Source organism: Hyperolius riggenbachi, chromosome 4, assembly GCF_040937935.1.
Source record: "Hyperolius riggenbachi isolate aHypRig1 chromosome 4, aHypRig1.pri, whole genome shotgun sequence".
In the NCBI taxonomy this organism is placed as follows: Eukaryota; Metazoa; Chordata; class Amphibia; order Anura; family Hyperoliidae; genus Hyperolius; species Hyperolius riggenbachi.
The window spans coordinates 68,925,249-68,939,913 of NC_090649.1; the positions used below are offsets into that span (position 1 = coordinate 68,925,249).

The following is a 14,665-nucleotide window of genomic DNA, read 5'->3' on the forward strand; positions in this document are numbered from 1 at the left end:
CACCAGCTAGTTTCATTTTTGCCGACTCGGAGTCGGTGGGCTGCCATGCGTACCTTTGCACACATTCCTGCTGTGCAGGAAGCTATCACGACATTAACACGTAAGCGTACGCGCATTGCACCTGGAACGCGTACAAATGTACTTGTTAATGTCCGCAATAGCTTCCTGCACCAGCGGGAATGCGTGCAAATGTACGCATGGCGGCCCGCCAGCTCCGAGTCGGCAAGAACTAAACTAGCTGGCGACGGGGGGCTTGAGGAGCCATGAGTGATTGCGAGGGCAAAGGATGGCTGCAGGGGGCTGGTAGATGCCCCAGGTAAGTGAAACTCATTTTTTTTTTTTGAGTTAAGGTTCCCTTTAAGCCCGTGGTCCTTAAGTGGTTAAAGTGACATTGAAGCAAAAAAAAAGTATGATACAGTTTAATGAATGGTATGTGTAGTACCGATAATTAATAGAACTAGCAAAGAAAAGTCTCATATTTATTTTCACTTGTATAGCTTTTTTATGACATTGCATCATTCTGTTACAGTTGAAGCTTACAAACTACACTCTGTATTTTAAACTATGAAACAGAGCAGAGCTAATGACCCTTTGAACTTCTCTGCAGTAAAATCTGAAACAAGAAACATTGAGAGATGGGTTGAGATAAGTGCTTTAGAAAACAGCACTGTAGCTGACTAAGCTCAGAGAAGCTCTTTTGCATAGATAAGTGAAGTTTCGTATTGCTTCCTGTACTGGAAACAATGTGAGACTCATATCTTTGCTACTAATGTTCTATTTCTTAGCTGTACTACACATACAAGTCATTATCTCATATATTTCCACTTCAGATCCCCTTTAAAGGGAAGGTTCAAGCAAAAAAAAAAAAATGAGATTCACTTACCTGGGGCTTCTACCAGCCCCATGTAGCCATCCTGTGCCCTCGTAGTCATTCACTGCTGCTCCAGTTCCCCGCTGGCAGCTTTCTGACCTCGGAGGTCAGGGCCACATTGCATACATTTTTACGCATTCCAGCTAGTGCAGGAACAAAAATTTACGCGTTTCACCACTAACGCGTAAAAATGTATGTGTTAATGTTCATGCACTAGCGGGAATGCGTAAAAATGTACGCAATTCGGCCCTGACCTCCGAGGTCAGAAAGCTGCCAGCGGGGGACTGGAGCAGCAGTGAATGACTACGAGGGCACAGGATGGCTGCATGGGGCTGGTAGAAGCCCCAGGTAAGTGAATCTCATTTTTTTTTTTTTGCTTGGACCTTCCCTTTAACCCTCTGCAATCACAAGGACAGTCTGTGGTGACCTCAGAGGAAGTCATGTGCGGTAGAACAAAACTGCAATAGTGTCAGGATGCAAAGGAGGAAATGAAACTGTACCTCAGCTCTTTGCTCCAATCTGCAGTACTGACTAATTTCACTGGTTCTGTACCGCCTCCTCCCAGAGTAAGCATGTCTGGACTAATATGAGCATGATGATGCGATTAGTTGTACCTCATCATGTTTTATAATACATTTTTGCCCTCTCTACTACCCCTGTACCTAACACTTAAGCCATGTACACACCTATGAGGCATGTCGCCCTGCGGGGATCGGAACCTGATCATTGCAGTGTCAACACTATACAGATGTGTTGCTACCCTGTAGGCTAGCGACATGTCCTGTTATGTGGGGAAGCAGAGTGCCGGCAAAGCGATGTGGGAGTGATGTCAGACTACAGGCCGGGTGAGAAAGGAGGACAGTGCTCTTGGCTGATGATGGCCAAATAGATCCACTGGGCTGATCACTGGTGGGGGGGGGGGGGGGGGGGGATTCAGGGGCCAATGTACACACACTAGATCAGTGATGGCTAACCTTGGCACTTCAGCTGTGGTGGAACTACAAGTCCCATGAGGCATTGCAGTACTCTGACAGCTCTAAGCATAACTCGGGGAGGCAGAGGCATGATGGGATTTGTAGTTTTGTCACAGTTTGTTTGGAGTGCCAAGGTTAGCCATCACTGCACTAGATTCTTGGCAGAGGCGGTTGTTATCAGATACTAACCGCGTGCCCCTCTTCTAATCTAGCATGTGTACGAAGCTTAACTGGGGCCGATTGCTGTCTGGCCGCTCTACTGCGCAGGCGCAAGTCGCCTGCGCAGTAGAGCGGTCCCGACAGAGATCAGCTATTTTCACCTATCTCCGTGCGAAGAGCCGTAACAGCGCCGCCGCTGGAGCCAGGAAAGGTAAATAAATCGGCTCTTGTCGGGGGAGGATTCCAGGACACTTCGGGAGAGCCAGTGCTGGACTGCCTGCAGCTACAGGGGAGGGGGAAGCCTCATTGGGACCCTGAGGCTTCCACCTCTCGAGGTGAGTACCCCCCAGGGGAACTTTTATTTGTTACAGGTTCTCTTTAACAACTGGAAGGTCTTCTGTAAAAGCAGTAGTGTCAGGAAGATGGAGAGCAGCATGCAGAGCAGGAGCAAAATAAGTTAGCTCTCTGTTGCGGCCTGTGCCCACCAACATGCAGGTTGGCAAAACTGTATTGTGTACTTGCCAGCTTATGGGAAAATTAGGGATCAGAATGGTTTTTGACAATAGTATCGGTGGCATTGAAGAGCGGTTGAGTAAACTGAGCCTTATCCTTATTTTCTTAACCTTTTTCACATGTGCCTTTACTGTCGCATATATGTGCACCTGTAAGCAGTGTCTATTTATTCTTCTTTATTAATAGGTGTGTGTGTGGGTCTATTTATTCGTGTGTGTGGTGTGTGTGTTTTTTTTCTCCCTTTTTTAGGTTTTCTTTGCAAGCATTGATAAGCTGAATAAGGTTTTACGTGGCGTGGACAAGCCATCTAGATTGACAGAGCGTGATGTGTGGCCATTGCTTCATATAAAGCTAATGGTGAAGCATGGATGCCAGCTCAGCGTCGCTGCCTCCAAGCATGCTATAATTACCAGCTAGTATTCTGGCCACAGCCTGCTGTGCACAGTGACGGGGAATGCAGATGATTGGCTGTGTGTTATGGGCCCCGTCCGCTGCTTCTATTTTCACTTCACGACTGCTTGTTTGTCTGGTTACTCCAGTTTCCCAGGACTTTAAAGAGAACCTGTCACAGATAGGATCTTGTGGTAATCTCCATCTCTACTCAGTTGCGTGCAAAGTACGGTAATTTAAAGAGGAACTGTACTGAAAATAACATAATGAATAACATTACTTTATATATATATATATATATATTTATGAATTTAGTCAGTATTTGCCCATTGTACAATCTTTCCTCTCTCTGATTTACTATAATATCACAGGTGGTGACGTCTTTAGTCCTGTCAGGTGATCTCTGCTGAATGTTTGACTGTGAGTTCTATGCGCAGGGGGTGATATTGCTTGATTGGCAGTTGAAAAATAAAAAAAAAGTTATTTCCCACAATGCAAAAAGGTTCACAGACAGGAAACTGTCAGGGCCATGGCGGATTGGACAGTGGCCGGGGGTGCACATTGGCCCATGTGACCATAGTAAACATGGACCACGTGATGATGGCGCGTATGCGCATGTCTGGATGGCGTCACAGAGCGATTGCACGGCCTGGAGGGAAGCGCCGATCGGACACAGAATCTATTGACTCTGTTGCTCAGGGATGTACCTGCGGTGGCGAGGCGAGCACTTTTACAGCAGAGCGAGCGACAACTATGAATTGTCGGATCATGTAGGAACTTAAGTCATCTGGCCAATAGGTTTGAAATGCAGGTTTAAGTGACAGATTGCCCAAACCGGGCATGTCTTTGAACGTCAGTTAGGGTGTGTGCTCATTTCCTCAGTATATATGGTGGTAGTCACACTGTTATTGTTGTGTATGTCAGTCTGCTAATGCCTTGACAAAGTGGACCGCATTGGCCCCGAAACGATCGTCGGTGTAGACGACTGTTGATGTCTTACATGTGTGCATATGGAACAATAAACACAGTTTGTTCCTGAAGTCTGTGTGCAGATCCCTCTTTGGATTACTGGAGTAACGGTTCTTTTGATTGAAGGGCCATGGTCATGGCATCACACTGTGGGAGGGGTTTCACCACAATATCAGCCACACAGACCCCCCTGATGATCTATTTGGGAAAAAGTTAAGATTTATCATGGGAATATAAAGCTGCTGATGGGCATAAAATTTAATATTGGCTTAAAGTTCCTCTTTAAAGAGAATCTTAAGCAAGATTAAAACTCGCTTTTCACCTTATATTCAACAGGGGCATGTTTGCCCCAGCTAAAACGCCGCTATCCCGCGGCAGAACGGGGGGTCCTTACCCCCCAAATCCCCTCCGTAGTGCCCAGGGATCGCTTCCTGTCGAGGCAGGGCTAATGGCCGCAGCCTCTCAGCGCGTCTATCAGCGCTGATCGCCGCCTCTCCCCCGCCCCTCTCAGTCTTCCTTCACTGAGAGAGGCGGGGGAGAGGCGGAGTTCCGCCGCTGATAGACACGCATGGAGGCAGAGCTACAGCAGAATGCTCTGCCTCCAGGAGCAGCAAAATCTACAACCAAGTTGATCGTGGATTTTGCAGGGGGGGGGATTTGGGGGGTAAAGACCCCTCGTTCTGCCGAGGGAGAGCGGCGTTTTAGCTGGGGCAAGCATGCCCATGTTAAATATAAGGTAAAAAGCGAGTTTTAATCTCGCTTCAGAGTCTCTTTAATACAATGTTGGATGTAGGTAAGTGATTCTTTGACTTCCTTTAGAGGAAGGTTGACTGGAAGGCCATCTTCATCGTCACCTCATCCCAAATGTAGCGTTCACAATGCTCTGCGGTGAATAATGCAATCTACGGTGCCAATACCATGACCCTTCCCACCCCTCCCACAGGAGACAATGCTGGGTTGGGCAGGAGACTCCTGATTTTTTTTTTTTTTTAATAAATCGCTATAATATTCTGTACAACGATACATAGTGCAGTGTTGACAGTTTGGGTGACAGTACATTAATAGTGCTTATCTTGCTATAGGAATGTCCGATAAAAAACATTTATAAAGCAAAGTGTAATGACAGTGCCACTACGTTTTTTTTGTTTGTTTGTTTTTTAAATTTTAAAGGGCACCTAAGACAAGGGGGATTTAAAAAGAAATTATACCTCCACCCCCCTACAGGCTCATTGCTCCCTCGCCCCTCCCCCTGCAATTCAGCACAGAAAGTCCTTTGGTGAGGTGCGTCCTCCCAGCCCCACATGTCCGTTGCCCAGAGTGTTCCGCACAGGTGGACATGGTAAGCTTTTGAGGTTTTGTAGCCGGGTCCAAAGACTGAGCCTTGGAGAACACCAAGGCACTCGCATGATTTTGAAGCTTATAGAAGAAGGATACTGGGGTGATGGCAGAATAATGAGGAGGGGGCTATGGAGGTTTTTCTTTATGTTGTAGTATTGGAAGAACAGTTAATTGTGTGTTGGTTCAAGTAAAAATGGAGCAGAGTGGAGTGGGAAAGGTTGAACCGCTTGGTCAGTGGATGAATGGGCATGGAGTAAGTTAGATGGGCAGGGCAAGTGAACAGATAGGGGGAGGAGATGAGAGAAGGGAGGAAACTTTCAGGCAGGAGTTCACCACTGGCCCGCAGGGGAGGCACATATACTCCGGGGGAGACGGGCCGAGGGTCCATCTGTCATCAGAAAATCGAACACTTACCGTCGCACAGCTGATCAAGCCCTTGGGATTTCCAGCATGCCTGATTCATACATTAAACTGATTTAGTCCAGAAGCGATCGATCGGGTGGCCATGTTGCAACATTGACATCTGGCACATTCGATTTATGATTTAATCGGCTGTATATCAGCGCCCTAGAGGTGCCTATACATTACTTCACTTGAAGGCTGATCGACCATTATTGAATCGAATGAAAATCTGTCCTGCCATATCATGCCCAGACGATGCCACCAATCTTGGCCCGACATGCTCGATCGAGTGTGTGACGGTAATGGCGTGCAATGATCTCGTAACAAGAAAGCAACAGAAACCCTTGCTCGCTGTCCCCCTTAATGTTTTATATCCCTCCTGGTGCCCCTTCAGTTATACTTTGCCTGGCACACCGTTTGTGCTGCCGCCGCCCTCGCATTCGGGCCCCACATGCATTTGCTTTTGGGCATCACATGGCTATGGGCATGTAGCACATGGGGTGCATGTGACATCACACCGCCCCATGTGCTATAATGTCGGCAACCACATTGAGCTGCAAATGGGCATGTACGAGGACAGCGGCAGAGCGCATGGTAGTAGGTAAAGTATAACTGCAGGGGCACTGGGGACAGGATGGGACATAAAACATTAGGGGGGGCAGCAGGCGTGGTGGTGTCACAAGGCCATATACTGCGGGACTCAGCCCGCTGTTTATGATCGCCTACAGATCACTCTCCCATCAGAGAAAGATCTGTCTCTTGGTCACTCGGTCACCAAAATTGCTAGATGCAATTTAGAGTTTTTTTTTCAAAAGATGTAAAATGTTTAGTTGCTTCCTCCTGAGCTAATCTCATAACAAGAGAGATCTGTACACGTCCAAAATGATAGCGTGTGTTGCCGGTCAGACTAGGAGTCCCCTTCCACTATATATAGTACATTGGGAGAACGAGCGATTCAAACATCGGGCCTCGATGAACACTGGCCTGCTGTCATTTTGCATTTCAGAGTCACACTAATTATATTAGGTTACAGCGTTAAATGGGAAGTGACTGAGGGCTAGGCCAAGCCTGTCACATGGCAGACTGGAAGTTCCAGTTCTGGAGGTAAACAGATACCTCATGTACATGTTTGGGATGAAAGATGTGAGCTGGACTTGACAACAGAATGCCGGTCGAAAGTAAACTACCTTACTTTACTTGATATTGCTTTTGTAAATGTTATGTTAGTAGAACCTCCTGTGGAACGAGTACTGTTATTATTGATATTGTTAAAGTGTTCCTCCAGGCACAGAAATGGGACAGTACTCCATTCATCCCAATAGAGCCGTATCCAGCCCTGTGATATCTTATCCCGCTTCCTCTGCTTTTACCTTCCACACTCTGTTGGTGTCCCCCAAGGATCTGTCCTTGACCCCATGTTCTTCTTTCTCTACCTCCACTCTCGCAAAACTTATTTCTTCCTTTAGTTTCCAGTGCACTTGTGTTTTGATGACCTCTCAGATCTAGCTGAGCAACCCTGATCTCTCTACCTTAGTGTTATGGTGACGGCATACCCTGTTAATCTTGGCGCCAGTGGTAGGCATGGGCTCTCTCGAGGTTGAGTTTAAGTGGCTACAGTCCTTTACCAGAGCACCCTGCACAAGTTGGTAGGACACCACCCCTAGTGGGCGATGGACTACTTTGCTGCCTGTTAGCCACCAAGTATCAGCCCTGGGTTTGCCCCACCGTTGACGAAGACAACATATGGTATCCAGATGCACGGCAGGTGCTAGCGGGAGTGAGGAAGAAGCAAAGTCAAAGGACAAACCAAGTTCAGGGCAGAGAGCAGCCTGATGAGGTCAAAGACAAGACACAAATTGGGGTGGGTGGCAACCAAAGATATTCCAATAACAGGGCAAACATCAGGACAGGCGGAGAGCAAGCCAGGTCAAGAACAAGCCGGGATCACAACAGTAGAACTAAAGCTGGCCATTTACACATCAATTTTCCCATTTGAGTCCTAGAAGATTCTGGCCGAGGAGGAGGAGGGAAGACCTCCTCCTCCAACACTACTGAGCATGTGCGCACAGTCTAACGCGGCTTAGCCGCGCATAACGCCGTAGCATGCTGCACATTCAACTGACGTCCTGCGTTACAATGTAACGCAACGTGGGCACTGTGAACAGCCCATTGATTTTTCATTGCTGTGCGGTGGGCTGTGCTACAGGCTGCACTAATGTGCGCCTGTAACGTCTCACTGTGAAAGCAGCCTAAAAGGAAAAATCCATATCTTTCTCAGTTTAGCTTCCCTTTAAGGGCTGGAACCCACAGGAGCGCTTTTAGCAGCGTTTTGGCAGCACTGCGATACGCTAGCAGTTTGCCAAAACGCTGTGCTAATGTTAATGGATGGGGCAACTTCCACAGGAGCGTTTGCGTTTCTCAGAAACGCAAACGCAGGACCTGCAGCATTTTGGGAGCGCTAGCGCTTCAATGTAAAGTATTGAAACGCTAGTGGAAACGCTCAGCAAAACCTAAACTGAGCGGTTCTGCTAGCGTTTTGCGGTGCAGCGCAATGTAACAAAATGAAAAATTATTCACACGACCAATCAGGATAAAACCGCAAACCGCAAAACGCTACGCACCCGCTGGGCAAAAAAATACAATGTTGCAAAACGCGACCGCAAACGCGCATGAATCCGCTTGCAAACCGCTGTTACAAATTGCTAGCGGTTGCGTTTAGCGTTTGCGGTTTGCAGTGGGTTCCAGGCCTAAAGGTGGCCACACACTATACAATTTTTTTAAATATCTGTTCATTTCAAGAATTACAATCAATTTCTCTGACTGATTGTAACACTTCAAAAATCTGTCCAATGTACCACACACCTATGTTACATTTTTTCTCAATTATGATAAAAATGATTGGAAACTCTGAGAAAATTGCTTGGGTGTATATATTAATAAACTGACAATCTACCACACACACCATTCAATTTTCATAAAAATTGATTAAAAAAACCAGCCCTCCGATCAACTTTTATCGAATAAAAATGAGAAATCCGATCGGATTTCTTGCTGGAATGAAAAAAAAAAAAGCTTTCGGTTTTTTTTTTGGGGGGGGGGGGGGGGGGAATCCGATCTTATTAATCGAAGTGCTGTAAAATCGGATCATTTTATTGTATCGTGGTAAGATTCTTTATTTAGAGCTTTTATAAAAGAAAAATGTAAATGGGACACTGAGGGGTGATATGCCCTGCCAGCTAACAGTAGTGGTACAAGTTCAGCACTCTCGCCCCCAAAAAAATTCAGCCAGGTGACCTGAAAAATAGCCGGGTTGGCGTTATGGGGGATGCAGTGCCGGCGTTGTGTCTGATTACGCTGCCTGTGGATTTGCGCTGCCCCGCATGCGCAGTAGGAGACTGTGCGGCCATATTTCCTATTTCAGAATGCTGCTGATGGTAACATAATAAATATCTCCGCTTCCACACAGCCTACACTCCTCAAATTTTCAGGGTAGGGAGGGGAGCCCCCAAACTACCTCTATACCAAATTGCAGCCCCCGAGCCACACTGGTTCCCGAGATAGGTTTCTCTAATCTATCTCCTGAACCAGCGAGGCTCGGGGGCTGCAATTTGGCATATAGGTAGTACAGGGGATCCTCTCCCTTCCCTGAAAATTTGAGGAGTGTAGGATGTGCGGAAGCGGAGATATTTATTATGTTACCATCAGCAGCATAATTAACTTCACACTGAGCATGTGTGCTACTCAGTGTGGAGGGGAGCTTCCGGGCAGCGCGATCAGACATTACACCGGCGCAGCTCTGCTTACAGCATAGGATGAGGAGGTGAGCCGATGACAGCAGCAGGGTGCTCACCAAAATTAGCCGGGTGGAGAACCTTAATAAAAGAGCCTGGCGAGCACCATGAACTATACTGTACATAGAACATGGCTGCTTATAAGTGTCAGTTGGACCTCTAGGCGTACACGAGTAAAAATGGAGTTGGCAAGTGTTTAAGAGTAGTTCCATGTCATAGCTAATTGACCCAGCCCAGGTTTGCTGGATTAGCCATGTTGTCTCCACTGTGGATATGCCATAGTAAATGTATTATTAAAGAGACACTGAAGTGAAAAAAATGATATAATTTGTATGTGTAGTACAGCTAAGAAATAAAACATTAGGAGCAGAGACATACGTCTAACATTGTCTCCAGTACAGGAAGAGTTAAGAAACTCCAGTTATCTATGCAAAAGAGCTATTGAGCTCCACGACTTTCAAAGTCCCAGAGAGCTCTGTCTTCTGAAGCTTGTTATCTCAACTGTCAGTCATTGTATCTTATTTTTCTCTGCAGAGAAGGGTTCAAAAGTTCACTAGCCTGCTCTGTAAAATCATTTAGAATGCTGAGTGTTGTGTAAACTGCAAATATTAGAGAATGATGCAATGTTATAGAAAACACGATATAACTGAAAATAAAAATATGAGAATATTTTCTTTGCTACTAATGTTCTAGTAATTATCTAGTAACAACCAATTCATTATATCATACTGTCATTTTTTTCACTTCGGTGTCTCTTTAAGTATTATGTATCTGTATAGCATTGACGACATCTGCATTGCTATATAAAATAAATACACAATTTAAAGTGTACCTGAGATGGGGGAACAAGCTCTGTTTTTACTTATCTGGGGCTTCTTCCAGCCCCTGTAACCTTATGGGTCCCTCAGTTTGCCCCCCAGCTTGTGCCCCACTGAAAGCTTGTTGACTATATCAGTTGCAGGCTACTGCAAATGCACAGGAGCCCATGATCGGTTATCTTACAGGAGTACGTTTACAGGAAAAAAAAAAGTGCAATACGGCCGAATTGCATCTTTCAACACAGTCCACAGCAGGCTGAGGGGGGGGGGGGGGGGAATAGTAATTAATGGTGCCTGGGACTTATGCAGGAGCAGGGTGAGCGTTTTTTTTTTTGGCTTCAACCATCGCCCAAATTTCTTTGCACCGTTTTTGGATGTATGCAACCAAAGGACCTGTAAAGCTGTGGGGGTTGGAATAAACTCCTAAGTGAAATAGAACTTGTTCCCCCTTCTCAGGTTTACTGAAAAGGACATCTGACCTGAGAGGGATATGGAGGCTGCCAATTTTATTTCCTTTTAAACAATGCTCATTGCCTGGCTGTCCTGCTGATCCTCTGCCTCTAATACTTTTAATAATAGACCCTGAACAAGCATGCAGATCAGACGTTTGACCTACCGTAAGTTGAACTGCATTTTTCAGCTGTGTGATTCAAACCCAACTGGTGCATGAAAGATCAGCAGGGCTGCCAGGCAGCTGGTATTAAATATGACTGCCTCCATATCACTCTCAGGTCAGATTGTATTTAATCCTTTAGCAGCAAATTTATGTAAAGTCTTGAAAGTGCTCCAGGCCAGTTTATTTTAGCACAATTTTTTTATTTATTTGTTACATTTTATTCTTTCTAATTAGTACTGCTGTCATGTTTATTTATGGCTTTTTGCCATTAGGGGGCAGTGTGAGGCAGTAACAGAGGGCTTCTGCTTTCAGTTTCTATATGTTCTGCTAGTAGAGAGAGATCAAAGCATTCCAAGAATTTACAGCACAATGAGGTCTGCCGATTCAGGTCTAAAGCAGTGCACTGATCTCAAACAAAATAACTCTTATTGAAGCTGCTAATGAGTTAAGTGACACTGTAAAAACTTACATTAATAAAATGTTTCCATTCCTAGATAACCTGCCCTGGAGTGATCGGTAAGATGCGGACTTTGGCCCTTCTCCTGACTTTTGGATTAGCACTGTCTGCCGGAGAAGAAACTAATACCTCTAATGCACCAAAGCTATTACTGGTATCATTTGATGGATTCCGGGCAGACTATCTATTAAACTACTCCATGCCTAATCTAACAGACTTCATCAGTGGTGGCGTGTTGGTGAAAGAGGTGAAAAACATCTTCATTACCAAGACCTTCCCCAATCATTATACCATTGTGACCGGTCTGTATGCAGAAAGCCATGGCATTGTGGCCAACTCCATGTATGACCCCACCACAAAGAAGATCTTCAACCTGTCCGATTTGGCCTCAAAGATGGATCCTTTTTGGTGGAATGAAGCCACACCCATCTGGGTGACCAACCAACGGGCAGGCCGGCAGAGCGGCTCGGCCATGTGGCCTGGCAGCGATGTGAAGATACAGAACAACAGCCTCAGTAACTTTTTGCCGTACAACTCCAGTGTCCCCTTCGAGACGCGAGTGGACAGCATCATTGGCTGGTTTACAAAGCCAAAGGATCCAATCAACTTTGCAACACTATACTTTGAACAACCTGACGGCAGAGGGCACAAGTATGGACCTGAGGACAAGGAGAACATGACCAAAGTGCTGAAGGCCGTGGATGAGGATATTGGGTATTTGATGTTGAAACTGAAAGAAGCAAAGCTTTGGGATACGGTCAATGTAATTATCACTAGTGACCACGGGATGGCTCAGTGCTCGCCGGACAGAGTTATTGCGCTAGATGAGTGCATTGGTCGTGGAAACTACACGGTGGTGGACATCTCCACGATTGCTGCAGTTGTGCCGCTTACAGGTAATAGTGATGTAAGCTGCTAATTTCTTACATTAAAGGATCTATACACAATGCCTGGCATGGGTAACCTTCCCCACAATGCAGAGTAGCATAGCATTGCAGTTTAAAATGTTCTGCTCCAGTACTGCATTGGATCCTTTCTGTACTTCCTGGCAGTTGCACACTTTATGCTTGCATACCTCCAGCTCCTGATCACATGACATGCATTTGAAGCCGGAGGTATGCAGCATAGCGCATGTGGCTGTCAGGAAGATCAGAGGAAACCCGAAGCAGCCCTGGAGCAGGTAAATATTAAAGCAAATCCAAAGTGGGCAATTTTATAACAAAAAGAAAACATACCTGATTCGGGGGGCTAGTCGGATCAGGTAGCCTCAATTCCCACAGCTCTCCACCACTCCTGTGTCCAGCAATCCATGACTTTCACTTTCAGTAACCTCTGGGGTCACGACGCCACAAGCTCTGCTCTGCGTGTCTCATCATAGAGCAGAGTGCAGGGAGGCAGAACCGGCCATTGGCAGCTGAGGAAGGGGTGTTAAGAACGCCCCCAGCAAACATTTTGGAGGAGTTTCTCTCCTACAAGGGACGCCACTTCCCATCAGGATTGCCGACAAACTGCATGCCGGCAATTTTGAGGGAGTTTACAGAATGGTGGAGGAGGGGCAGAGAGCGGTGCATAGGGGACACGAAGGCATGTCACGGACCAGGGAACATGCCTCTGTGTTCCATCTGCCCCCCCCCATTTGCCACCTTCTGCTACTCGAGCCCTTATAGCCCTCATGCCCCCAAAGGGTCACTATAGTTACAGCACTTAGGGCTCGTTTCCACAGGGATAGTGCTTCAAATGCGGCTACCTAGCCGCATCGCATCACTTCCGCTGGCGTCCGTGTCACTTCCGCATGCGGAAGTCAGCTGATTAGATGGGACGCCGATGCGGCCGTGTGAGAATCTGCTGCATGCTGCAGATTCCCGGATCGCTCCACACAACACGCACTCAGTGGAAACTCTTCCATTGCCGTGCATGTGTTTCAGCACACCTGTAGCCACATTGCACCGAGTCTAATGAAAACGGTCCCTTGGAGTCTGTTCTATAAATGTTAAATCTTAATAAACAATGTGGCCCGTGAGTATATTTTAGATTTTGGCCCCTTACATGATTGGGTGTGACACCCCTGCTCTAAAGAGAAGGATCCTTACTTTATTCCTGTTCTTGGATGCTTACATCCACCATAAAGAATGAGTCCTTCCTGGCTGTGTTTGCTTTGGAACTGCATGAAGCAGAGACCAGGGCAGGGCAGGATAGAGGCACACAGAGCTGATGAGTTAGTCACACACTATTTGCATGCTGCCTTTCTGAATACAATTCAGTCACAGGATTACAGCCAGTAAGGACGGTCTCTGTATGCTGGATACAGCTCTCCATAGCAATGGCCACAGATAGAACTGCTCTCTGCAAATGTCATTTTCTTCACGAAAGGTATGCAAATATGGGAAAAAAAGCCTTTGTATTGCTATTTGCAGGTAATTACTAGAAATATACAGCAGAGTACCCGGCATCGGCAGAGATCGCCTGATGCCGGATACATTTGCTTGCCAGTTGCTTGCCTAAAAAGCACTAACCTCCCCCCTAAATACTCACCGAGCCTCCAGCGACGTGTTGCAGCCTTCCTGCAGCAACTAGCGGGCTCTTTCTGGCTTCTTCCGTGCACGCAAGCCAGTGTGTCACCTGACCTGCATGGTCATTGCATGCACGGAAGCCACTAGGAGCCCTCTAGCCGCTACAGGAAGGCTGCTACACGTCGCTGGAGGCTCGGAAGTATGTAAAAAGCCTCAAAACTCGCCGAAAGCAAAGTCCCCGTTATCTCTCAGGCATGCCAGTTAGTTGAGACACCTGGTTGCCTGAGGTCCAGATAATGAGGACTTTGCTGTATGTGGTATTTAGAATTTCAGTAAGGGCTTGCTCACATCTAGGGCATTTTCAGCTTTTTTTTACGCTCCGGCTATTTTCAAAATCACCCTAAAAACGCTTGTGCAATGATTCCCTATGAGAGTGTTCACATCTGAGCGGATCATTTCCGATCCGCTCACCAAAGCAATGCCTGTACCATTTTTGCAGCGATTTGCCTCAATGGCAGGTATAGGGAAATCGCAAAGCGCTTGAAAAATTGCTTTGTATAGAGATTTCCCCGGCGCTTTTATGAATACATTGCATTTATTCATTTCCGGGTCACAGAGTTCACTTTCTGCCTTGCGTGATAAAACACGCTTAGAAAAGCGCTTTACAAAAAGCGCAACACGCAGGTATGCGCTAAAAATAATTGAGCACAAAATTGCAAAACGCTGGCATCGGCGATTGTGATTTTAGATGTGAACAAGGCCTTAACTTTGATAGTTGTCCTTTCCAAGAAGTTCTGAATCAGGATGATGCCATTCATTGGCTAACTTAGATGTGAATAAAAAGTAAGCTTTCAGCT

General features: G+C 46.4%; 1 protein-coding gene across 3 annotated transcripts in view; it reads left to right on the top strand.

Moving 5' to 3' along the window:
- The window catches only part of ENPP4 (ectonucleotide pyrophosphatase/phosphodiesterase 4), a 40,687-nt gene that overhangs the window by 15,254 nt on the left and 10,768 nt on the right, over positions 1–14,665 (top strand). For all 3 annotated transcript variants that reach the window (XM_068280175.1, XM_068280173.1, XM_068280174.1), the window contains exon 2: positions 11,336–12,194. In XM_068280175.1, the coding sequence (XP_068136276.1) occupies positions 11,363–12,194 (832 nt within the window). In that variant the 5' untranslated portion in view covers positions 11,336–11,362. The remainder of the gene's footprint in view (positions 1–11,335; positions 12,195–14,665) is intronic.